At 42.4% G+C, this 26,512-nt stretch overlaps 3 protein-coding genes across 8 annotated transcripts in view; 2 read left to right on the top strand and 1 right to left on the bottom strand.

Moving 5' to 3' along the window:
• Window positions 1–3,569, top strand: part of tiam2a (TIAM Rac1 associated GEF 2a) — a 78,564-nt gene extending 74,995 nt beyond the window's left edge. For all 3 annotated transcript variants that reach the window (XM_074691496.1, XM_074691497.1, XM_074691498.1), the window contains 2 exons: window positions 948–1,102; window positions 1,434–3,569. In XM_074691496.1, coding sequence (XP_074547597.1) covers window positions 948–1,102; window positions 1,434–2,140 — 862 coding nt within the window. In that variant the 3' untranslated portion in view covers window positions 2,141–3,569. The remainder of the gene's footprint in view (window positions 1–947; window positions 1,103–1,433) is intronic.
• Window positions 3,570–4,956: 1,387 nt separating this feature from the next.
• The window catches only part of tfb1m (transcription factor B1, mitochondrial), a 31,269-nt gene continuing 9,713 nt past the window's right edge, over window positions 4,957–26,512 (bottom strand). The window contains exons 7-8 of the mRNA XM_074691502.1: window positions 7,946–8,073; window positions 4,957–6,963 (exon numbers count right to left, since the gene is read on the bottom strand). Coding sequence (XP_074547603.1) covers window positions 6,684–6,963; window positions 7,946–8,073 — 408 coding nt within the window. The 3' untranslated portion in view covers window positions 4,957–6,683. The remainder of the gene's footprint in view (window positions 6,964–7,945; window positions 8,074–26,512) is intronic.
• LOC141806190 (claudin-20) lies at window positions 16,202–19,576 on the top strand. Of its 4 annotated transcripts, none has more exons than XM_074691507.1 (2): window positions 16,202–16,522; window positions 17,190–19,576. In XM_074691507.1, exon 2 carries the CDS (start codon window positions 17,366–17,368, stop codon window positions 18,092–18,094), a length of 729 nt encoding a protein of 242 aa, XP_074547608.1. In that variant the 5' UTR covers window positions 16,202–16,522; window positions 17,190–17,365; the 3' UTR covers window positions 18,095–19,576. The 4 variants fall into 4 exon arrangements, with proteins under 4 accessions (XP_074547608.1, XP_074547605.1, XP_074547607.1 ...); XM_074691504.1 differs by having other exon boundaries at window positions 17,185–19,576; XM_074691506.1 differs by having other exon boundaries at window positions 16,202–16,567; window positions 17,185–19,576.

Raw genomic sequence — 26,512 nt, 5'->3', positions numbered from 1 at the left:
TTTTCCATCACAGTATTGAAATGATGATGACCCAGTACATATTTCATATTCTGGATCTTAGTATCCAGGATATTGCCAGGATCTGGATCGTACTTTTACATCTGTCAGAAATTATGGTGACCTTGTCTTGTATTGTTTTACAAAGCAATCCGACCATTTATGGTGGAGTTATATACACATATGGTGAAAACAGCCCAATCTCACAATGATAAAGAATCCTTTTAAAAAAATCCTGGATCCAGACGGTGATCCAGATCATCTCCAAAATTTAATCACTTCTTCCTTATCCCATTTTGAACATTTCCTGAAAATTTCATCGAGATCTGTATTTGTTGGTTTTTGAGTTATGTTGTTCACAGACAAACAATTAGATAGACTTTCCCAAAAACATAACCTCCTGTACAAACAAGTCTTGCTAGTTATGTTGGTAGAAGTTGAACCAGAAACATAATAGATGCTTGCTTTATGATGTTTATATGTCTGAAGAATTTCCTGCTGAATCTGTCTTAATTTCTGCTTTGTACCATATATCTCCATGTTTTAACACCATCACTGTTTTCTCTGGGATTAAATAATGTATAGATGTGTTTTATGGAGTGTGTTTTATCAGTGTTGTTGGTTTTATTTTGTCTCTGTTTTAAAGTCCCAAAGAATTAAGTCACATAAGGTTTGATTTTTCCACCCTATGGGTTTTTATTTGTGCTTTTGTGTTAGCATTTAGCTGTGTTCAAGGGAATAGTGGCGAAACTGAAGCCTGTAACCAAATTGGTCATTCTCATTAAAGTGTGACATTGGGATCACTCCTAATGAATTTAATTTCCCTCGTCACTGGGGACATGCTGGAACTGTCTCACCGCGACCCTCTTTCTCTATATTTAGCCTGTGAAATCAAGTTGATCATACCCAGTGCTCATGTTTCTATGGTACCTCTGCTGTGTCCTCCTCAGTGTGCCGGAGAGCAAGGTCAACATCATCAAAGTGATCCGCTCCATCCTCAGAGAGAACGTGAGGAGGAACATGAGGAGCGAGGGCACGATGGAGCGGGGCTGCAAGGAGCGTCTGGCCCCCCTGCGCAACACCCTGCCCTCCTCTGCCCGGCTAGGTAAGCATTCAGAGGCCTTCTGTGGAAAATATTTTGATAAGAGATCCAACTATGGGTTGCATATTTTTAAATAGCAGGAACTGCTTTCTGGGAAAGTTTTCAGGAAAAATATGGTCACAGAGGGCATGGGAGTGATTCTTACTGGCTGGTATTGAGCCTGTTTGGTCATTCAGGCTTTAAAAGTCATAAACTGCGTAATTCTAAGTATGCATGACAAGGGAGACGATCATATCTTACTTTTTAGCTCATAAAATGCTCACAGGGCTTTTGATGTGAGTGTTGTGTTAAGATAAGAGTTGTTTCTGACTCCCATCTCCACGTACGTCACCAGGTTCTTCCAGGGCTTCCTGGTTGTGCAAGCAGCCGCTCGGAGATCTCCCCGCGCCGGCCGGTAATCCCAAACTGGGGCCAGACTCAGACGAGGGAAGCCTCAGCAGTGGAACACACAGCTTGTCTGGCGCCTCTCCACCTTGCACCACCTCTGACCCCAACACAGTGTCAGACCAGCAGAGCTTACCTGAAACATCTGGATCAAAAACACAACCCTGCTCCACCTCAGCTGTTAAAGAGTCTGACATTTTGAGCGATGAAGATGATGATGGCTTTAGCGAAGGGGGAACAAAAGGTGACAGTGGAGACAGCAGTTCCCCAACCAGTGCCATAGAGGCTCAGTTCCTCCAACTTAAACTCTCAGAAGAGGCTGTGTCGCAGTGTCCACCTGCTCCATGTGTTGAACCTGAGAGAGTCGGGGACACTCTGGAGACTCAGCCTAAACTGATGCGAGGACACTTCTCTGCTGTTAAAAAGAAACCCAGCAGTTTCAGAAGGAGCCAGGGAGCACTTTTAAACATGAAGGCACACAGCAGGTCACTGGACAGCCAGACAGATGCAACACTGCCTTCAGGGGTAGTGGACCTCAACACTTTGCTAGAAAGAGAGTTCAGTGTCCAAAGTTTGACCTCGGTTGTGAATGAAGACTGTTTCTATGACCAAGAGGAGAGCTGCGCCACAGACTCTGGAAACACCACCTCCTCATAGGACAGAAGAACCATACTGAACTACAGACATAAGTAAAAGGTCATAAGGTTGGAGATGCTTGCCAGATCCCTTGCATCATGAGAGGGGAAACCTCTGTGGTTTGCTGCAGGTTTCTTGAGGGCAGTTTTGAAGTTTTCCCACAAGACAGATAAGATAGCAATACATCTGCACATTAAAAGTCAGGCGTAAGTGTTCTGATCTCATGGCACCCTTTCTTTTCTCCTCATGAGAGGCAAATTGTGGTGGCTTCTGTCCCTGTGGTAATGACTGCATGAATCTGCCAAACACTGACGTGTCTCACTAGTCTCCTCTCTCTGGGCCCTGTCAGTGAACCCTCTGAGTGACGTATCCCACCCTGGTTTTAGCCTGCAGCGCCTGCAGCACATGCTGATTGGCAGTTTATTGCATTTTTGACCTTTTCTTTGAAGAAATTGAAAGATTGTCCTTGGTCTGACAGTCTCAGAGGAGGAGCGAGAGGTTACAGTGCATTGAAAGCCACTCATGAGAAATACGTTTGAGTTTTTTTATTTGGCAACATTGAGCATGTTGTGTCACAGCTAGGAAGCAGGAGGCTTACACAAAATGTATTTATTTGGTTTCACAGAGCCAAACTTTTGAGTAACCGCTTCATACAAATTGCATTTTATCAACAATGACATGAAAGGAAGCCGCACTCAGTGAAGGCTTTCACAGACTGATGACATTGAGCCAAACGTTATAGGGGTCGAGTCAGACTTGTGAGGAGAGGACAGAGCCTGAACGAACAGGAAGGATGCTGACTTTTACAGAGAAGCCTTTTTGCTGTATTTTGTGCACTAAAGTACACTGTTTGCCTATATTTGAAATAATTTTTATCTGTACAGGTTTTAATGTAATTAATGCTGGTTTTATTTATTGATAGTTTTGATAATGTTTATCTTAGAAGAAGATACATTTTTGGGTAAAAGCTTGAACATTTGGCTAAAGATTTGGTCCATCATTGAATAAAATGCAACACAGCTTCATGTTTTATCTACACTTTTAAACATAGCCTGACCAACTGCCAGTTTCCAGTGCATGCATTGGGAAATGCAGAGATACGGCTACTTATATAACAGCAATAATGTTCCTCCCCATGTTTCTCTTTATACCTGTGTCTTGTGTATATAATATTTTCTACCTTGCAAACATTCATGTATTCTCTTATACATACTTGACACTGTACATGTTTGAAACAATGCAGGAATTTGCAGTTAATGCAGCTGGTATTTTTGTACAAGCTCGTTGGCCACAGTGTAAATTAGGGTACTTTAAAAAGGCAAACCTCTACTACATTCTTGACCTTCACAGCTCAACTTTACCATGCCTTTAATGCTAGAATACCAATGAATGTGAATGCCTCATTCTTATGGAATTGTTTTATAAATAAAAGTTTTATCTGTGAATGACACCTTGGGAACAGTGCTTTTAAATTCCAATTCAGCTGTCGGCTTGGGTTGACAGGTAGAGCATTGTTGGATAGAAAGGGCCTTATCTCAGGCTTGGGCCCTTGGTTAGACTTCCCACCAGTCGCTGATTACCTGTCATGAAAATCAGAGGATTCAATATCCTGGCATAGGAAGTAAAGGTATATTCTCAATAGGATACACAATCATCTGACAGAAGTGGGGCACGGCAACTTGAAGAAAGAGAGGCAGAAAGGGCTTTTAATGCTGCACTCCCATTTATATACAGATGAGTAAAATTAACCAAGGTGTGTTTCTTTAAAGGACAGCTTGTTTTTGGATAAAGAAATCATATATCCTTTCATATTCCCTCATTTACCTACTAAAATAGTAGTGCTATCTCAAAAATGATACATGTTGGAGCTAATGCCACATTTGGCCCTAGTTTGGCATCATGACTCATGGTGCCTACTCAAATATATCTAACACTTACCTTGACCACAGTAAAATCTAGAGTGGTAGTTATGTGTTTTATTCTTCATAAAGATGTGAAAAATAAAGCCCTGTAGTTTTTTTTATTACATGCGTCATACCAAGCTACTGGTACAACTGCGTGCAGTTGTTCTAAGCACTTGTGTAGAGCAGACCAGAACTCTTGTTTTTGGGACACGCTGGTGTATGGCATCAAGTGAGTCTTAAAGGGATACTTCCCCTGTTTTTCATCCAGTTTCATTTTTGCATTGGGAAACTTTTTCAAAAAATTTCCATGGGAATTTAAGCTGGGAATATTGGATTTTTTGGGGGTTTGTTGCCAACAACTCAAATATTTTTTTCTTAAAATTCCTGAGAATTTTTATAGGGAATTTTGGAAATGTTCTTTTTTTATTTTTTATTTTTTTGTGATCAACTTAAATAAAGTTTTCAATGATCTTGGCTAAAAACAACATGACTCAATGCAAATTCAGCTTTGCACCATGAATCACGTGCAAACAATATGATCATCACCAATCACTGCTTCACTGGCCTACAGCATTTCCATTGAGGCTACATCCTGGATATGAAGTCTGGATGTCATGTCAAGGTAAGTTTTGATGATAGTACTGAGAAAAATATAATTAATGGTATGGTCTAGCTTCAACTTAAACTATTAAAAGTTCCACACTTCTAAAAGCTGATGAGTTTAATTCTTAAAGTAGTAGCAGGCATATTTGCATGTGTGTGTGCTTATAAAAAATATTTATGCACATGCTCATGACAGACTAGGGGAGAATTCCAGAAAAAATCTTTAAAATTCACTTGTAATGTCATTTAAAAATATTGTATGAGACATGTTTTCATGCATGTCCACGTATAATAAACCAAAATATTTGATATCTACAGATGTATATAACCAGGTTAAAGAAGTTAATATATCCCCCAAATTCCCATCAATTTCTCATGGAAAGTTTTTAACTTTGTAAATTCCTGGAATTTTGCAACCCAATTTTACATCAAGCCATATCCATATTGTTTACAAATATTTCCTCTGCAAGATTTAAAATAACAAACTGTAAATGTGTATATTTGTTTACCAATTGTACATGAACTTTGTTTGATCGGCATGACTTGGGCAATCCTTTGTTCCATCATGAACACCTACGCACACAGCCCATTTTACAGAAAGTGATGAATTTTGAAACACACTTTAAACAACAGGCTGCACTCCTTTTTATATCCCTGAAGTATCATTTTAAAGTCACCTTGAAAACAATAAGTAATAGCTCCTGTAAAAAGAAGAAGACTAAAACAAGGCTCCTCTGATGTTTTAACTTACCCAAACCTCTGGGACTCGACTGAGGGATTGTTATAACTCAACCTTGAATGGGAGTACCCAACGTGTCTCTTTTAGTGCTAACATCTAGGTGTGGATAACACCTTAAAGTTTTCAGAGTTCATACACATCTCCTCAGCATGATGGTTTATCTCTGTAGCTGCACAGGTGTTAATGATCTCTCTGTTGTGTGTAATGTCAGGCATACTGAACAACCCACCAAAATAAAACCACATCATATCACAAAACCACTTCTTTATTTCTTTAGGATATCTGAGCCTTGAGAGTCATTCACAGCGTAACATGTATAGCAACCATGCAAACCTATTTTTCGTGTGGATCTGATGGTATCCTGATTGTGGTTGGAGATTAACACCCACTGATCACTGAAACTGAGTGTTTTCTCTCTCTGGCAAGTCAACCCTTGCAGACCATCTGTCATACTGGCAGGAAACAGCCTGGCCATGTTCTGTTGGTGATAATCTGTTCTAGCTTTAAAGAGGGATATTTAAAACTTGTAATGACACCTTAAACATGAAACCCTACAAAAAGATGACACCACAATCAGATTTATTTGACAAACATGTAAAAAGGCTCACACTTTAATAGATCTGGAAATGTTCTCAGGACACTGGCGCCTTCAGTAACAGTTCGTAAAAGTCACAAGTTGGACTCAAAGGGATTCATCTCAAATGTCAGTCGTTCATTATTTAGATTATTGTGTTGTTTAGGAGGAGCTAGTATCTTCTATCTTGTACAAAAGAAAGGTTTTTCTGAAGCTTACAAATTCCCATCACTTGTCTCCTCCTTTAGGCTGTGTCTCCCAAGTGACTCAGCAATATAGTTCATAGTGGAAGGAAAAATGGCCTGGATATCAGACTGCCATGTTGTTCCCATTCTCTATTTCACCCTGAAAACATTCTGACATTTCTTCCCGGTCCCACAGGATAAGATGTTATGCAAGTTGGATCTAAAGGAGGATTGGAAAATAAGAACCACTTTTATCAGCGTTACTGTGGGGACTTAGCGTGCATTCTTTACTTTCCTCATTCACACGTACTTCAATTGTGGAACAAGATCCTCGAGCCAGTCCCACACACTCAGGACCTTTATTTGCCTTGCAGGTCTTACTTCAGCCCAGTGATTTCACATATAGCAAGTCACCTTTTCCTCACTGAGTGCAGGGAACAACATTTAAAAAATTCATGCTTGTGCCAGGTGGAAATGGCACGGCTAAGAGCAGACTGTTGTTTCCCCGTGCTAAAAGGAGCCATTAGTGAGAAACTCTTGGTTTCCTTACTTTCTTTTTTCAGCAGGGCTGTTGTGGACTTGCTGGTGTGCCAGTTGTCGTGCTGCTAAATGTGTCCACTGCTGCGTTTTTTTGCTTTGCGAGGTGCTTCAGTCTCAGCTCCTCCCTGAACTCAAAGCTGAGCAGACCGGGCTCCTGGGTGCAGAGAAGAGCGTAGGCATCAGCCAGAGCTCTGAATTGAGGTATGGTGAGTTCTGTTGGGCGCAGAGTGGGGTCCACATCTGCCTTCTGCATCATCCTTTGTGTCAGCTCGAGACGACACGCCTCAGGGAACAGCTTTCTAAAAGGAGAATAAAAGAGAGGAAGTAAAGAAATGGCAGATTCCTACACACACGCACAGGTTGCTTTGATATCTTCATAATCATGCAACTTTAATGGCATTGCAAAGTTCAAACAGAGAGAAATTATCCTTCAGCAATTGTTTCAAATCCGTGAAGTTAATTGAAATTACACAAAGGGCTGGAACCGCTCGTGAATTGCTAATTTTTTCCACTGCCATGCTTCAGAATCAAGGGTGTAGATACGGACATTCAGACAAACTCCTGTGACATAAAAAGTGCTCCTTTAAATTAATTATCCTCCTCATATTCATTTACCTGAAACGCTCTATTTCAAAAAATTCAATACGGAGAGTATAAGTCATTTTTTCAACAGGACATTCTCCTGCCTTACAAGTTCCCCAGCACTCTTTCTCTACGAGTTTGTAAGCAGTAGCCAATTCTGTCCTCTCTGCAGTACAGATGCTTTTTAGGCGCTTCAGCGCTGGTGCCTCCCCATCAATTTGGTGCCTCTGCCACCAACACACTGCAGTTACATAAAATGTGCAGCCTCGTCTTCCTATGCCACCTCAATGACTCATAATTGCTGCTCTCTTTCACACAGCCAGTGTTCTTTTGTTATCTGGGCCTACATACCCTTTCCTAACAAGCACAGGGGGTGACGGGCTGCGAGCACATGCATATGTGGGTGTGTGGCTACGCTGCAAGTGGTTTTGAACAGAGCTCTGAGGATGCTCTGATTTTCAGAAAGTTGTAGAGTGGTGCACGCGTGTGTGTGTGTGAGTGTGCAAGACAAAAGCTAATCAAAAACCCCTGTAATTAATGATGAAATGAAGATGTGGCTGTCAGAAAACAGAGAATGAAAAATGTAAGGAGAGCATGATAGATGAGGATGAGATGAGATTAAAAAGTAAAAACCAGAGAGAGAAAGAAAGGAGAGTACATGCTTTACATGACACATCACGTTATGTTATTCTTGCTTACTCTATGCCTTTGTGACAGTGCTTCCTCCGGAATTGGAAAACATTCCTGACGACTTTCTCCACCAGTTTGAAAGGCTGCTGGATCTGAGGCTGAACCAGAGGGGTGAGATGAACCACTCCCACATCCACCTAAACACACACACACATACACACACAGAGGCAGAGAGAGGAATCCAAAAAGCAGGGGGTTAACATAGATCTTCAAAGTATGTTGCAGAGAGTGTGTGTCCATAGGAATGGGAGGGAAAGAGTGGGAGAAAGAGTGACAGGTGTGAGGAGGAAGGAGATTGGAAAGGGTGGAGAAATAAACTGGAGATAAATGCCTACTGACGAATGGCAAGTGAGCAACAGAGCCGGACAAAGAGAGAAAGAAATACCTAAAGAAGAGATAGATGGGTCCACACATTTGGATAAAAGAGAAAAGAAAACAAAGATGACGCAGCATGGCTGACTGGCAAGCCAGTTCCAGTTGCCACAGTAACACCTGTGCGATGGACCATAGAGCCTCTATCCTGTCTGTTTCTCTCTCTGCATCACAACAGAGTTTCCTTCTACCTAAGAGCCTCACTCACTGCAGCCTCCTTTCCAGTCCTGATCAACCTTTTTCTCTGAGCAGAAAACCAATAAAGCATGAATATATACTGATTTAAAAATGGGTATATTCTGCTTTTTGGGAAGTTACACTATCTGGTACCTTGATTTATAAACATCTGCTTTCTCTGACCAAGGAAAACACCTTCAAGAAAGTTATGTTGAAACTACACCTCCTAGAAGCCTCTAATTGTAAAGCTCTGCAGTTTTTGATAACATATCAACAGAAGTTTTAGCCACAGTTAATGTCTGTGAATCATCAATCATCATTCTTTTGTTATTTAAAGCCCAACCCATGATTCAACTTAACTGTGAATCACTATTAGCCTATGCTAGCCTTTTATCCAGTTCAACTGTTTATTGATTATTTTTAACTAACTTTTTCAACTGATAGTTCATCAACTTAGAAAAGTGTATCAACCGGACATTTGCTATTCAAAGCATTTTTAACTTTTAATGAAAGCTCCTGTAAGGGGTTTTCAGCTGGTAATGAATCACAGTTATATGAACCATGATGCAAGACTGACGAGTCCTGTGCTGTAGGTTTTGGTGTCTTTTGCCCCTTTTCCACCAAGCAGTCCAGTTTGGATCAGTCCAGTTTGGTATGGGTTTGATCAGTAAAGCCCGATTCTGTTTATGTTTCCACAGCCAACTGTGCCCCCGTCTTGGTAGGCAGCGTGTAAGCTGGATGCTGATAGCTGCATCAGTTGTGAAATAGTGCGACTCTATCGCAGCACTACAGTGTTTCCTGCTAATAAATCCAATGAAGAAGAAAAACGCAACAAAGAAAAAAAAAGAGCAAAGATGTGAGACATTCAGCAATTTGTCTTCTTTGTGATTTCCATGTGGCTCTTTTTGTTATAAAGCACAACCAAGCTTTGTTTCAGAGAGGGCTGTGTGCCATGAGAAGACAATTCTTTAGACCAATCAATGGACTGCAGTGTTTCTAGCTCCACCTGATAGGGTCAGATCAGTATGTCTGGCACCCCAACAGAAGTGTGCCAAAAAGTGGGATGGTACTGTTCTGTCCAGAGATTGGTCAGTGGAAAAACCACAAACTGAACTCCTTGGTGGAAACGGGGCCTATGACTTCTGGGAGGGGTGTAGATATCAAATCAGACAAAGGAACACAAGAATTTTACCAAGTCTGATTGTTTTGTTTTTTTTTTGTTTTTTTTTTAGATCAAAATTGTAAGTATTTTAGCCTGAATGACTGAGAAGCTTCATGGGCCAAAGTTTACCAGAAAGTTTGTCATGGGAGCTTCATTACTTTTAGACAACTATTTGAATTGTTGACTTAACATTTGAAGTCAATGGGCAACAAAAACTATCAGCCTAACTAAAGTTTAAATACATACATACCATAAAAACTCAATGTCTAGTGTTTCAAACATGTACTGTAATTGTGGACCAACTGGACCAATTGTGAACCTATTAGCTTGTTAGCTGCGTTTTCACACTTTCTATAGCAGCACAAAGGGATCAGTGATAAAGCAGACTCAGTGTGATGTGTTTTGTGACCAAATCGAGTTGTGGTTTTAGGATGAGTTCATCTAATACTCACATCTTCAGCTTGCTCATGCACAGGCAACAACTTAACTACAGTACAGGACTGGACTGGTAGCTGTTGTAACCTTAGCTTTGGTTATTCACAAGCTGCTGTCTCCTTATTTCTCCCTGTCAGCCCTAAGCTGACAGGACACACTGTTAAAGTAATCATGGCAGACTCATCAGAGCCTTCCTCCTGCTCTCAGATCACTCTCTCTTTATACATCCACACATTCCCTTCTCATTCTATTGCTTTCACTTGTTATTAAGGATTATCTACTGTCTTCATCAACCAAGAGCCATGATGGGATCAAAAAGACTGAAATACATTAAAAGACTATTTCTGAATCTCTGCATCTGTGCGTTTGATGCACACAAAAAGCCGTCACTTTCAAGTTTTTTCACACAGGATGCTGTTCAGTCCTGCAAGTTATAGCTTGAGGCACGGCAGAGTAAGTGGAGAGATACTCTGCTGTGTGTGGACCAGTGGCACAGCCAGACAGTGGGCAGCCGAGCAGAGCAGTGGCATGTCTGTCTCCCATAGTTGGTAATAGTCTTACAGTGCTGAGAGAATCTGTGCTCTGACTGGCTGAGCAGACTGACAATGGGGCTCAGAGGAAGAACATCTGAAGTGTGGATGTTAATAATAATACGTTTTATTTCCCTTATGTGCTTCTTAGATTCTCGTACTTTATAAGATAGGACTTTAACATAGAAGGAAATTAATGTATAATCAGCTCAAGTGACTTCTGACAGTGGGAGTAGGTGTTATTTCTAATTTAGCCTGAATAATGTTTTTAATTATGTGCTGAACATGTGTTACACTGAGGGTCTAACTGCATATGTACAGGTAGTCTAAGTAGATGTGGAGGATTTCACATGTTTGCATAAACTATACAGTATATCTTAAAAACTGCTCCCCTGCCTCCACTAAATACAAGCATGTACCAAAGTAATCTAAAAAAATAATCTAATTCAGATCAGAATAAATACCCTGTAGCGCTCCACATGCATCCTTTTATTTCTGGAATGTGTGACTTGCCGGGTTTCACAGCTGCTCTTTGCTTTCTCGGGACTGCGGTTGTTAATTAGAGGAGGAAAACAAAAGTGGTCCAAAGACACGCAAACGATTTCCCAGGAGCATCTTAGATTCCCCCATTATCGTGAACAACTGAGGGAGCAGCAGGAAGCACCTGTAAACTGCAACACTCTTTCTCTATCAGATCTACAAAGCCCTGTGTCCAGAGATGCCTGGCTGTTGCTCAGCTTCCTGGTGCAGTGGTGTTAGAGTGGGTAGAAGTGCTGTAGATGCAGTAACAGTGCAGAGAAATCTCCACACTCCTGAGCTCAGTATTTGACAGGCTGACATGCAAGAAGAAAGAAGGATGTCATGAGTAAGTGCATGTCGTATACAGCTGCTAAGTGTATGGTAAATTTTTAATTTTTAGATTTGTCTTGTTTAACACAGTTGAACATTGAATGAAGACTGTGGCTTATTTGAAGTGTCAGTAATGGCTTCTTCTTGAAGAGTCTATTATTAATATACTAACCCTTTTAGTTGAAATGATGCATTTTAAACACAAAAAGGAAAGGTGTCGTCAAGGGCACAGAGCCATTGCATCTTTTAGTTTACATTTGTATGATGAGGCCGTTGCTTCACCTTTCTCATCAACATGCAAGGATTTCATTTTGAATTTTATCCAGACTGCAAAAGATTCTTCCATCAGAATTTCAGTGATGCAAGATCAGACTACCATCTGTTGGGTAGACGCAGTAAAAAGAAATGTCTTTAATTTCACTCTCTGCTGGAATAATTAGGCTATTTATATTCCACACTTCATGATTTAAGAGAGGAGCAAGGGGGGAAAAGTCGATATTGGGACTATACAGGCAGCAGCATTTCAGCCATCAGCTTGTCCAAGTCACTTTGCTGCTATGATTAATGTATGGCCTTGCTACACAGCTTCACTGGGTAGCACTGCTGGAATATATCCTGCCCCGTGCCATTAATCCTCCCCCGGATAACCTCAACATGCAAGGAAACTCCGTCTTAAATCACGCGCCGTCAGCTGGGCCCTCCATTGAGGTGCTATGAACATGCCTGAACCCCACAGCCCTCCCCCTCGAGACGTTTACAACACTTTGCATGAGCTCGGGGATCCTGAACTTGAGTAGCAGACGGACTTATTGACCCTATCTGACAAGATAGAGTCAATCTCCTCACTCAGCCCCCCCCATCTTTTATTTACAGCAGTGGCAGCACAAATCATACTGAGAATGACAGTACGGAAATGTTAAGATGGTAATCTCTTGGATTGAAGCAGAGCTGCTACAAGGGAATCATGGCTGCTAATTTGTTGCCTAAATCAGATTATCTACAGGTCAGTTTATAAAAATCCCCAAGCAACACAAAATTTCACACTCTTGACTCTGAACCTGATTCTTTCTTTGCATACTTTGTGCATATAACCTCTAGCTTTGCTCCTGTGAAATGATCTCATATGTCTGATTCCCCTGGTAGGATGTCTGAAAAGGGCAAAATACAAGAGATCATTACCTCACAGTCACGTCTCTGGATTGTTTCTCACTCAAGAACAAGAGCCTTTCATCTGTATTAGAAAACCTTTATGCGACCATATGCCGGAGGTGTGACCTTGCCACGGCTCAGGAAGGAGCCCTATTACTCTAGATTTGCCCTGTGGTTCTCCAGCTCCCTTTTCTTCATCCCACTTTCGATGTCTCTTCTAGGTGAGTTCTTCCCCAATGGCGTGTGAGCAATAATTTGTCATGTCCCTCAAAGCGTATCCAAGATGAGATGGCAGGGACCCTTGGGCATCAGCCACCGTGCTACCTGAACCACCAACACCTCTGCTTACATAACGGCAGGTTCACAAAAAGCGCAGGGACATGAAGGAAAACTAGATACAGCCAGGAAATATGCGAGAGACAGAGAGAGAAAGCTCACCGAGATCCTGCAACCAGGAGAGAAGAGCTGCATTAATCATGACAATACTTTAGGAAGACACCCTCCATTACATCAGTGGAGAGCGACAGCCTCTCAGAGAGGAGAAGGCAGCAGTCAATGCTGCTGAATATACGAGGCTGATGTTGCTTGAGGGGTTTCAGGAGGAAGGGCTTTGGCTTCCTGTGCAGGCAGCCCAGCGTACTTCCCATGAAATCACCCATGGCGTGCACACAGAACAGTCAAGAGTGTAGCCCTGGAAAAACGGACAGCTCCGTGGAGAGATGCTTTCGTCATACAAGAGCTGATCTTTGCCCAAAAATGTGAAACATACTGGCCCAGTGGAAAAACAACAAAAGAAGACAACATGGGAAAATAGTTCTGATGAGATACTTAAAAAGTCATAAATGTCATTCCACTTGGGAACCAGACTCACTGATGTAAGCTAAAGAGAGTCATTAATCAGGCTGGTGACGGTCATTTTTCAAAATGTCAAGTGTTTTGTCCTACACAGGTTTACACATAATATCTATTGAAACTGGTCTGCTCCACAACAAGATTTACTAACAGCAACATCACAGCTATCACACAACACCTTGCATCTCCACAGCGTACAAACCGTTTCTGTAGGATGATGAGCAAGAAAACCAATTACGCAAGGAAGGACATAAAAGAGGAAAATGCAAATTGAACGATAAAAGCCCTTGGTGTGGGCAGAAGTGAGCGTGGCTGGTCCGGCTGTGCCTCAGAGCTATGCTGCGGAAAGGCTTGAGAGCTCTGCTGTGAGGTGATAAAATAAAGGGGACCACGCTTATAATAGTCCGCAATATTTTCACACATCACAGAGTCACACATCTGCACTCACTAGAAATATCTTAACCAAGGTTTGCTCTTCCCTCCTTCCATCCTTTCCCCCCTTTTATCCTTCTTCCTCCCCCTATAGTCTTTTCATTTATTTATCTCTCTCCTCATAGAACAACACCAGCATCAGCACTTACAATCTCATCGGTTACGAGGAGACAGGTCACACGGCACACTCCAGTGTGTGAGTGTGGAAAGCTGAAAACATTCTCTTCGTGCTGCAGCGGTATCCCACAAGGAGCCCGGAGAATGTAGTGCTGAAGGTCGACACCAACATCACACCGCAGGTAATGTGGCGTGCACCATCCCAGCATTCAAGCCAGATCTCATTTTAAGAAAAGGGTCTCTTGGGGTGATTTACGGGAAAAACAATGTTGAATGGAAAGAGCACTGGGCCATATAAGAGAAAAAGATCAATATTTAGACAAATCAATTTCTACCAACCAATTGCAAATCCCTGATGACAGTGCCTGGTCATTTCAGTGTAGGTAGGAGAACATGTAAAAAATTCCCACAGCTGGCTCTTTTTGTAAATTTGCCCATGCAGCAAAATACCAGCGATACACATCTGCCTTTTCAAGGGTATCAACCCTATTAGTCCTGACTGATTATTTCCACTTTATCATTTCGTCCTCTTTGTCATTCAGTAGCCGCCCTAGCCACTCCCACTACTGTGGTACGTCCTTTGCAGAGAGGAGAGGAAAGACAGGCTAAGACAGGGGAGCAGCTGTGAGTTTTGGGCTCCTGCTGACTGACGCCTAATGAAGATGGTCCTCCAGGGAGGGTCAGTTTTGGCTTGCTGGGGTGCAAATGCTCCTCTGGCCTCTGGACCAACACATAAACAAACAAAAACACAAACAAAGCTTTGGCAGACTACAGGTCTGATGAGCTCATCTGGTCACAATGATAGCAGACTGTTCCTCTGTCTTAACTAGATTAACCTTCCCAGTTGTGTAGTGGGGCTTTTTGTAAATCTAATCAACACGTTGCATCTAGGCTCTGTCTTATCTTGTACGAACAGTAGGGTAACACTGTGACTACTGAACAGCTAAATTTATTAATGGGATGTAGAACACTTTGTGGTAGCTTACGAGGTACACACACTGCAAGACAGGTTTTGAAAAGAGTACTGAAGTCACTCTCACAGCAACAGACAGATATCGTTCTAGTTTGACTTCGTTAATGTGATTTCTCTAAGAGAAATACAATTAAAGAGACAATAATTTTCTTTCCAGCTTTTCTGCTTTTGAAAAATGTGTAAAACAATTGTTTATGGGCTTTTTTTCTTATATGTACAATTTCTTGGGGTATTTTGTGATAATTACCTCCACCAAAGAGGTAATGTTTTTAGGTGTCTGTCTGTGAACAACAGTACTTAAAAGTAATGAACAGATCTTGATGAAATTTTCAGGAAATGTTCAAAATGGGATAAGGAAAAACTGATTATATTTTGGAGGTGATCTGGATCACTGTCTAGATCTAGGACTTTTTTTAAAGGACTCTTTATCATTGTTAGATAGGGCTGTTTTCACCATATGTGTATATAACTCCACTATAAATGGTCGGATTGCTTTGCAAAACAATACAAGACAAGACAAGGTCACCATAATTTCTGACAGATGTTAAAGTACTATCAGATCCTGGCAATATTCTGGATACTAAGATCCAGGATATGAAATATGTACTGGGTCATCATAATTTTCAACACTGTCAGGAAACAAATTATGGTACAAACCTGCAACTAACACCAAATTGTAGCAGACAGTCTGCTGAAAGGGAGTATAACATTAAAGTAAGACTAAAGTGTTGGTAGGCTAACAATCACAATATGCTTGGCGGAGATGCTTTTCTAGTTGAACTATATTTCTGAGCACATTTGTTTAAATGTGTGAAATAACTGCATATATAGAAATGGAGGTAACAGTAAAACAGTGAGACAGCTTATTGGTCAGCCTCCTCCAGTCAGGTGATGCTTCAAAAGATTAAAGGCTAGCTTGTTTACATTAGCCCACAAACTTTATTTTAGGTATTATTTTTATTATGAAGGTAACATTCAGATTTTATATGTTAAATGAGACAGGAACTGAACAAAAAAATAATAATAAGAAGAATTACGACAATAAATCCTGAGTTTGGTATTTGGGTAACGTGTTGAGACAAAGTCCGTCGCTGTTGTTGTCATGAAAGTGACAGCTGATAGACCTACAGTCTGGAGCAGCACGGTGAGGTCTAACCGTATATTAAGTTGTTGTTGTGAGGCAGAGGCTCTTTTTCTCCAGCACACACTCATACACACACAAACCGGCGAGCACGGAGCGACGGAGAGAGTGAGGGAGGAGGAGGGAGGGAGGGGGAGAAAGGAAAGAAGGAGACAGCTCGAGCGCTACGGTTATTTCTCTCAGGCTCCGGCCAAGCCTGTGTGGTCCACGGCGCTGGGATGTCCTTTGATACGCTGTTGCTAAGGAAATGGATGGCTTCAATGAGTCTGCGGTCCGGGCTGTGTTCTCCTGCTCGCCCCCTCAACAGCAGCAGACTGTCTTTCAATGTGTGACTGTGTGTTTACAGGAACCACTGCGAACAACGTGACGCGTCAGCGCCAGCTCTGCACCAGCCGGGGTAAGGGATTATTTCAACATCGCCTTCTCCCTCTGCTCGGACCACGTAAGAACAGCTATCAGATCAAGATTCAAGATCAGTTATTGAAAGGGACGACAGATTTCTGCAGATAGGAGAGACCACAATGCGCCGCCAGGAAGCAGGACTTAGTTTCAATAAAAGGAGCAGGTACATTAACAAAGTTTAATCCTGACAGCTAACTAAATTAGACTAAGTGATATTTCACCCTAGAAAAAAGAAATGTGTGACTGTTAACTGCTGTTAACTGTCAGTACAGGGATTATTTAAACAGCATAGAAATGAAATTGATGAAAAACACAGTATGTAAGGGGTAAGGGCACTGCAGCTTTAAGTCCACATAGCAATTGAGCATTGCAAATACCACAAATTCATTTCTCCCTCTCCAGTAACAGCTCTATGGGGCTCCGGTAAGGAACAGGAGCAGGCAGCCCATAGAAAAGCATACATGCACAACGACCCCCAGTGTTTTGCTTACTTACTGTATCAGCCAGAGCCAGCTCTTATCGCTCGTGCTTCATGCTGCTCTTTGTTTCCAGCCAGAAAAGTATGTGCTTGTGTAAAGTGAATGAGGGTGCGAAAGAAAGGAGGAGAGTGAGAGGACCCACTCTGTTCAATTTCTCCATTTCATCTCCCTCCTCCAGCACAGTGGAGCCACAGCGAGGGAGCTGAGGAGCTGGAGATTTGACTGGCAGCTGGTACGCCACCAAGGGAGGGGAGAGAGGCGGCTGGGCAGTGGGGTCGAGGAGCCTGGCTGACGCTGGCTGAATGCTGCCTGGCGAGGACAACGGCTGAGGCAGCGGCAGCTTTGTCTTGAAAAGAAGCATGGCATCCACAGGCATGCAGATATTTGGATTTGTCCTAGCGCTGCTGGGCATCATGGGAGCCATGGTGGCCACTCTGCTGCCCAACTGGAAGGTCAGCGCAGATGTGGGCTCCAACATCATCACAGCGATCTCTCAGATGCAGGGTCTGTGGATGGACTGCACATGGTACAGCACTGGCATGTTCAGCTGCACACTCAAGTATTCAGTGCTTTCTCTACCTGCGTACTTGCAGACTGCCCGCACCACTATGGTGCTCTGCTGCGTCCTGGCTGCCATGGGTCTCTGCCTTGCATCCTTGGGACTTAAGTGCACACGTTGGGGAGGTGGACGGCGTTCCAAGCGGCACGCTGCGATCGCCAGCGGCGCCTGCTTTGTGGCAGCAGGCTTTCTGTGTCTGGTGCCTGCTTCCTGGTTTACCAACGAGGTCATCACCAACTTTCTGGACTCCAGCGTGCCCGAGAGCAATAAGTTTGAGCCTGGGGGAGCAGTGTACGTGGCCTTTGTTTCGGCAGGATTCCTCTTTGTTGGGGGGTCCATATTCTGTATGTCCTGCTCAGGGAAGAGGCATGGCCCCCAGGATCTGGTCCTGCTCCCTCCCCCTGACAAATTGCTGCTCCAGCAGCAGCAACAGCAACAACTGCTTCAGCAGCAGGAGCTCCAGCATCAGTACTGCTCCCTCTCCCCATTAGACAATAAGACTGGCTACAGCCTGCAGGACTATGTGTAATAAAACAGTACTGTGTATGCTACAGATGAACGGAGACGAGCCTGAGGGGAAACCATCACGGCTTATGGTACACTCTAGGCTGTACTCCAGATGGAGGAGGAGAACAAAATGAAAAAGGAGGGCAACAACTTTGAATTCATTTTCTCTTCTCCTCTATCTTGCTCCTCCACCTTTTTCTGTTTTGCAAGCACAAGCAGTGGAGGTATTCCCTGAGCAGCGCCTTGGAACAAACAGTGTGAATGTGTAAGGAACCAGGATAAGGTGCTGCAGCATCGAAGGGAGCCGCTAACCAAATGCAGACATCCTTCATCAGTAAATCACAGAAAGAGTTCCCCGGGGAATGGATTAAACAAATGAGGAAGGCTTCCGTGTAGATTTTTTTTTCCCTCGCCAAAGGTTGGAATTGAAAGGAGTAAAAAAAGCAATCATTTAGCTGCTATTTACAATCGTTTGGAACCCTTCCCAATTGACAAAATAGGCAATATATCGCCTGAGTGCAGTAGGTGGAAACCTTTTCATAGCAAGCCATTGTAGATTTTCGTATACTTATCCACTAGAATGCTATGTGGAATTGATCGAAACAAATGGTCATATTTTTGTTAGCTACTAGAATGATGTTGATATTTTGCCTCTAAAGCATGCTGTGTGGAGCCTGTCTGTGTATTAATACAGAGGAATGCCTGGTAGAAGACTGAGACATAGCCACAAAATGCCTGTGCCTGAAAAGCTGTAGTAACATTACCCTGCTGTAAGTGTTCAAAGAGGTCTGTCAGGAGGAGTAGATGTGGGCTGCTGGGCTGGATTTCAGACAGAAAAGGCAGATAAACAGTTGCCTGCTTCTCCCTCTCTGCAGGTGGAAATAAGTGAGAGATGGAGAGAAATAAACAGAAAGATATTCAGTGCTTCAGTACAGTGGACTGTCTGATCTGCTGTTTTCTTTCTCTTTCCTTCAAACCAATTATGTGTCTGTAGCAGCTCCTCATTTCAATTCATCTGCCCATTACAGCAACCCCTCAGTCTCCTTCACACACACACACACACACACTCATGCTTTTGAGTGTTTTTGTACACAGTAAACACTCAGACATGCCGGCGTGTTGCATGTGCTTTTACTCCTGTCATCCTCCTCCACACTGCCATGGAAACAGAATTTGGCATTCAAATATCTTTATTGTCTGGGGGTATGTGTGTGTGTCAGTCAGTGATGTGGAGTTGTTTAGGGGGGAGGCTTCTTTTTCTCCAGCCATGGCTCCTTAAGCTTTAATCAGAACCTCTGCTTGCACTACTTTCTTTAATCCCCTTTATTAGCCTCTAACATGATCCTGCGTGGCAGGTTGTGGAAGATGCTCCTCTTTGCTGCCCACTGCTACGGTGTCTACACCATGCAAGTAGACTCACAGGGATGAACAGATGTTTAATGGTGCAGTGGCAGAGAGGAAAAAAAAAAAGAAGCAGAAAAGGAGAAGCTTCGAGAGTCATGGTCCACTGGGTAGCTGGGTGGCAGGCAGCTAAAAAAGGCTTGAGTCATTCTCCATATGTGACTTGTTTTCCAAGTGCGTCAGCAGTGCGCATATGCTACCAGTCTGCACCTGCAGACCATCGCTGTGTCTTAAATTGCAGGCCTTGGAGTATGTAACCATTCCTCTTTTTCTACATGTCATTCTCTGTTTTTTCTGCTTGTGTCACATGGACGTGATCATTGACGAGTAAGCTGAGGCATGGTGAAAGCATGGTCACCCACATACATGCTCATACTGTATTTAAAACTCCCACCTACTCATGTATCAGCAGCACAGTCACGCTTTCACAGTCACGTTCCAAAGTGTGTCTTCTCTTCACGGGAGAGGATATAGGAGGAATATTGTTTTGTGTTTGAGACAGGCCTTGGCAGTGATGTATAGAACTGCACGTTCTCTCCGTCTCTCTCTGAAACATGCAGCTTCCTAAGGGAGAGCAGATGGCTAGGCCCAGCTCGCCACCTGCAGGCTGCTGCTGGCACGCCACTGGCATCTCTGTGGGCATCACTGCCAGTCCTGGCAGCCCTCTAGGGCCAGGTTTTCACCCCACCCTGACTTAGCCATCTTGCCCAGCACAGACGGAACTGGCCTCCTGACAACAACTCACTGCCCAGGCACCATAACCAATGCAATAAACAAAGTAAAGAATGTGCCATGTCATCAACTAATATTGACACTATATGTGTTTTGAGAATGTGCCAAATTGTCTCATGATGACACGTTTTAATACAAAGCGAAGTTCTTTCTTTTTATTTTTTTATTGCGTTGTTTGTACATGAATTATACATTAGCAAATGTTTTATGGATTTGTGATTTGTTCTGCCAGACTAAGTCTCAAGTCAAGTAGATGCTTGTGTACAGACCAGTGCAGCTTTCGAGGGTTATTTTAAATCCTCTTTATTCCTCATTTCCCAAAGCACAGCAAGACTTCACTGGGCATGAGCGTCTCAGTAGAAAGACACGAGAGTGGTGTTTTCTAAATGAAATAAAAAGAAGAAATGTATTTGATTCAGGAATTCTAGTTCACTGTAAGTCTGTGAAAACTGTACACAAGTATCTGACCTTTGTTTGTTTTTACTGAGGGATCGGGATTCCCTCTGATTGTTTCAATATTAAATACAATATCATATTCATACCATATCTTCTTTATAAGAAGACTACGCAGAGCACCTTTACTCGTGTTACTTTAACAGCAGTTTGTTTCAAAAGGATGAGCATTCAAGGCTCCCTGGACCAGTGCAAATACATAACACAACTGGCACTCTGGAAAAAGGGAACAATTTCTGTCTGATAGGATTCAGGTGGAAAATAGAAGCTAGAAATTCCTCTTTTTTGTGGCTGTGCAGCTTGATCATCAGCACGCAATTTCATTAGCTTATAAATGGCCAGAGTGCAAAGTGACTAGGTCCTAAAAGTGTCAAGAGTTACAGCTCTCCTGCATATACTGTGTCAAGACAGTGATCTATGGTTTTGATAATAGCAGCTTATTTTTGTGGATGCTTTAGCACTTCTTACTTTGCCAGAGCATATTTGTGATGATAAAACAGTTCACAAGTTCTGATACAGTTGTCTCAATGTGCTTGTGCAAGTAGTTCTATTTTTTACCAATAAAACTATTTTGTGAAAGCAACATGCTAGCTGTGTGTATCTGTTGTGTGCTCCAGTAAGATCGGCTTATAAGGATGAATAACAGTATCAATCTTGCTGCCTTATCTACACTCTGTTGTACTGTACAGGTGCTCATACGACCAGCAATTTCAGTCCAGCTAATTATTCATAAAATATTTCTATGTGCAAATGGGTTTGGGGATTGACTTCCCCCTGTAATATCACACCTAGCCTCTTCCAGTGATTGCATCTCCTGTGATGAAAGCATCAGCTAATACGTGACTAGAACTGTTACAACACTTTTGTGAGGTTGAAGAAAATAAGAGCGGTAGAGCTGGTAACTAACGTAATAAATATACACAAAAGAAGAACAGTGTAAAGTAAGAGGTCCTGTTTGATGGGCATTTATGCAAGAGCTAGACCGACAACAGCTGTAATTTATGAGTAAAATGAATCCATAAGGACTGATGCGGTATGTGCACTTATTTAAAGGGCTGTAAGGAGTTTCTAAGTGGTTTTGAAAAAGACTTACTTCTAGATATATGCCTGATCGTGATCCACACTTCAAAATGACATTATCAACGCCAATTTTGTAGTAATGGTAGACAAAGGAGCCTACCTCACAGACAGAAAAAGGACAAAAAAAACAGAAGAAAGCTAAATGAGAAAGTGCTTCAGTCCAAGCTAAAGGCTAAAAGTGCCAAAGTGTTTGTAATAATGTGCGTTCTAACACAGTCAGAAGTAATTCTGCAGTGGTCTGTTCAAACTTGAGAGTCTATCAATAAAATGAAGAGTGAGGTTACGTTAGCTCTGATTGGTAGATGACTGGCAGGACATAACCACAATTCACTGGAGCACTGGGCTGCCATTAATGCTACAAATAGCCAGCTATTAAAGTATGACATAAGCTGACAATGTTTGCTTGTTGTCCCTTTTAAAACCACAGTGCTACATAACTGTTGATTACGACTTTACCTTTTCGCGTAGTATCTAGTAAAAAGTTGACGTGCACATAGAGAATTTGTTCCAATCCGATCTCAAACAAATACACGCCACAAAGTGACGTCTTCACGACAGTGTATGTGAGACTCCGGGCCAAAAGGTGGCGCTGCAGCTAACTGATCCCCCTCACAGCATATTTAAGTGACACTAGGTATATTGGTATAATTGTAAAGTGGGAGACTGTGGGACAGATTTGTCAAAATGACTTTATAAACACTTTCAAAAGAACAGTTAGCTCAATTTGTAGCATTCCTGTTAAAAAAGCTATATTCCATCACTACCTAATTGTCCCTGTCACAATTTTTTACGAATGAATTAAAGGAATTTTCACAAAAAGAATTTCTGATCTCATACGATTTAAAAAACCTTTCATGAGAGAAAACTAAAAATCAGAGCTGAATTCACAAACTGATCAGTATCAGTCGTTCAGAGGTTCCAGCTCCATCATTGAGAGAATTTCTTTTTTGTTATGTAAGTTTTGAATTGAGAAAAGGTTTTTGTAAGGATGTTCACAATTTTCAAAAAAGACATAAAAAGAATAAGCAGATTTACTGATTATAAAAAAAGAGCGCAAGTCTATTTCACTTTTGAAGAATGCGAACTGATACCAATCATCATCTTTTCTAAATGTGAATGTTTCAGAGGTTAGAAATACAAAGCAGATGATTTGCTATTCTGAGGGTTTTCTGGAAGTGCACTCACTTCCAAAGTTAAGATATTTGACAGAAGTAGAAAGCAACATAAAAAAGAAAATTGAACCATAAAAAGGCAATCTCAAAAATTATAAAAAGCAGGATTCAAACCACAATGTGTTTGATGAAATCAGCTTCCCTGGAGCAAAGACAAGTTTTCTAGTGTCACATGAAAATGAACAAACGGAATGCCAGAAACTGTATAATGATTAAATCTAAAAGCTCACACCACATTTCTCCTCCAAGTCATCAAAGTTTGCGCCAATTACTGCATGATGTCTTTAGCCTGCAGCAGAGCTCTTTTTGTGTCAGGAGACTGTACAGTTTGTTTTCTCCACTTTATTTTCCTTGGAATAAAAGCTGAAAACTTCCCATGGAGTGCTTGTTGGATTCTTTCTTTCCAAGAGAATTTGGGATCTCATTACAGCTGATTGGGGCGTCGCAGACATCCAGTGAGTACGGATGTGCTTTCTCGAAACAAACATGGATTATTCAAGTCTCCCTCACATTCACCCACTCCTCCTGGTTATGCAACAAGAGAGCAGATCAAATAACTACTCTTCTCGTGGGGAGCTGCTAATAAGATCTGCTCCTCGGTGTATTTAACCTACATTTTCCATCAAAGGCTTTCACCTCGAGTTGCCGCTGTGACAGATCTGGAATGTGAGAGCTCGACACTTTGAGGCAGAGGTTAATCATGCGTCAGGCTCCTCTTTGAGCCTCCTTGCATCTTCAAAACACCCTGATTATTTCATTGACTTTCCTGACTGGCAAATGACCTTCCCAAAAATAAAACCACAGGAAGAGAAATGTGGATGACAATGAAGTCATTGAGCCATAGCCAACAGGCGCCGCCCTGTTGGCTTTGGCAGCTCTCTCTTCTTTGTCTGTTTCTTGTTTTTATTTTGTCTCTTTTTCATAATCTTTGTATTTGGAGTGGATCATTACTTTGTATGGCTCATTTGTTGGTCATGGACACCAAACTTTTTGTGGCTTCAGTGATATTTTTACTATTTTTGCTCCTGTGTTTGTCTGGAGATCCTACATGTAACCATGGCTGCATTGTTTACATGTGGACTCAGCTGTTAGCAGCCTGTAGCATGTCAGTGCTAACTGGTGTGAGGCCTGATGTCTTCCCACAAGGTGACGACATCGACCTGTCCTTCCATCCATCGTTATTGGAAAAGTTCGATCTATCTCCAATAAGATGTACGAGCTAGCTGTGCTAACCCAGCAACAGAGGGAATACCAGAGGGCAGAGTAGCATCATGCTATTCACAGACATAGCTAATGGAGCTAACATCAGACACCAATGCCACATTGGAAGAGCTTCACCTGCTGTGAACAGACAGGATCCAGGAGACAGAGACTGAACAGACTGCTGAAGAAGCTCAGTCCTGGAGGCTGGCTGAACTGGAGAATGATGGACAAGCTGTCATCATCTATTTTCTTATGGACCTTTTTGCACTTCTTACTTTTGTTTTTTTGATTGCTGCTGTGCCTTCAATTCCGTTGTACTTGTTACAACGACAATTAAGTTCTATTCTATTCTATTCTATTTTATTCTATTCTATTCTATTCTATTCTATTCTATTCTATTCTAAGTGAAGATGGGAGAATTCACCCACTCAAGCAGACAGATAACAGAACATGCAAAGGAGCAGTGAGGCCAATTGCTCGCCAAAAATCTATTGGCGCTCAGAACACAGCGAGCACCCAAATCGATTGAGTGTATCGCCGTGCTTAATGTGCCACTTTGTTTTGGACAGTCGTTATGCTCATGAAGCTTCATACTGGAGATGTAACATGGCCATCAGCGCCAGGGGAGAATGACCTTCCTTTTGTCGGCGCGCCTCTCCTCTGGTCCCAGTGCACATGCGAGGCCGGGGAATAATAGCGACGACCTTGGCTGAGCAGTTTACTGCTGAGGAAGGCAGTAAAAGCCGTGCAGATGACAAAAGGAGCGTGTGTAGGAAAACAATACATTCTGACAGTTCAAAGGAGGCCATTTAATATTTCATTTTTTCGAGCAGGGGGCGGGACGTGTGCCTGGGAAGATTCTATAAACTGGAGGCGAAGGCGGCTGAAAGACTGAAAGGTGTTGACGCACCAGTTTGGCTGAATTTACATCTCTCTTGATGCAAATGATAACTATAAAGGTTATTTCATAGTTTAAGAAAAGACTATTAAGCTTCAGTTAGGGCGCAGATCCACAATAATCAGCTTAAGCACAGAGGCATGGGAAGAGTCTGATGCAGCTCTGTGTAAAACCGTTTTTCTTTTGTTTCTATGGCTCAGACAATCATGATAACAAGGCTTTTTTAAAATCCCGCCTGTACAAAATCTCATCAGTACACCCACTTAATCCAACCCACACCGCTAGTGCCTCTTAAAAGCCTGAAATTAAGTCATAAAATCACGATGCATGAAGCCCAAAAATTAAAGCCTTCAAATAACCTGTCAGGTTAATAGCTTATAGATTGATGCCTCCAATTGTGGTGAGGCATTTTTTTTCCACTTCATTAGACATGAGAGCATCAAAGCATCGCTTGTGATTTTCTTCTTAAAGCTGACTGGCTTTCCTAAGTTGGGATGGAGCCAGGGTTTTGGCATTACTCTTCAAAATAACCTGCATACTCTCCAAGCCTGCTCTGCTCACTAACTAAACAGAGCTGAATATGCTAAAGTGTGATCGCTGACTCTGAGCTAACCCCGACACAGTTTCTTGTTAAGCAGAGCAATATATCTCTAGAGATGTTCATAAGTCAACTCTGCCAACCTCGGCGTTTTGTTTAAGGAGAGGAGAGAAGGAGAGGGTATTTTTAGCCTTTCTTTACCTTGGGTCTGTGATGTATTGAGACCAAGCCTTCAGGCGTTTACCGTGCAGGCACGAGTCATTGAAATAACTTTCTTTCCGATACTCTTGATACCGCATTTGACCCTGTTTGCGGGATAGGAATTGGCTCGGATGGATTGTGTGCCTGTGGAGTGTGCGGCAGGAGGTGAGAGAGCAGCAGGCCCTTCAGAGTAGATTCACATTCGGGCCGTCGAGGCGGGAGCTGGGCCGCTTCAGGTCACAGAGAAGGTATCCATCACTGAGCCTGCCACTGCATTACAATGCACTGAGGTGGGTCACATTCACCACTGAAACACCCTCTGAATTGAAAAGATAGCATTCATTTGTTACTTGAAAGAGCTGCTGATAGCGTCGCCATGGAAAGGAGAACAAGAGGGCGTTAAAACATCGCTTTTAGGGCATGGACTGAGGCTGTCACTGCCATCTATGAGCAATAATGGATGCTTAATGCAGCATCAACAAATTTAATTTATGCTCGGCTCATCTGGCCTGTGCTCTTGGTCGGCGACGCTGTACAAGGCGAACATCTGTAGGGCTCTCGTCCTGTGAGGCTCAGTTAGTTGGCGGGTTGATGGCTGATGCAGCCATTACTCAGAGCAGGCTGACTACTGGCCTAGACAACCATCTGCTGGAGGTACACCTCACTCTCCTTTCAGATCGATCTCTGTCATGAAACTGTCTTCGGCCTATCTGTACTCCTGGAGGGAGCTTTCCCCGTTTAACATCCTTTTCAGGCAACCAT

Source organism: Halichoeres trimaculatus, unplaced genomic scaffold (genome assembly GCF_033239565.1).
Source record: "Halichoeres trimaculatus isolate MK-OKI-2021-1 unplaced genomic scaffold, fHalTri1.1 fHalTri1_scaffold_17, whole genome shotgun sequence".
Classification (NCBI taxonomy): domain Eukaryota; kingdom Metazoa; phylum Chordata; class Actinopteri; order Labriformes; family Labridae; genus Halichoeres; species Halichoeres trimaculatus.
This window is presented reverse-complemented; position numbering and strand designations above follow the sequence as displayed.

What these genes read in the sequence shown, in the direction of transcription:
- LOC141806190 (XM_074691507.1), top strand. Translation starts at nt 17,366, where the DNA reads ATGGCATCCACAGGCATGCAGATATTTGGATTTGTCCTAGCGCTGCTG.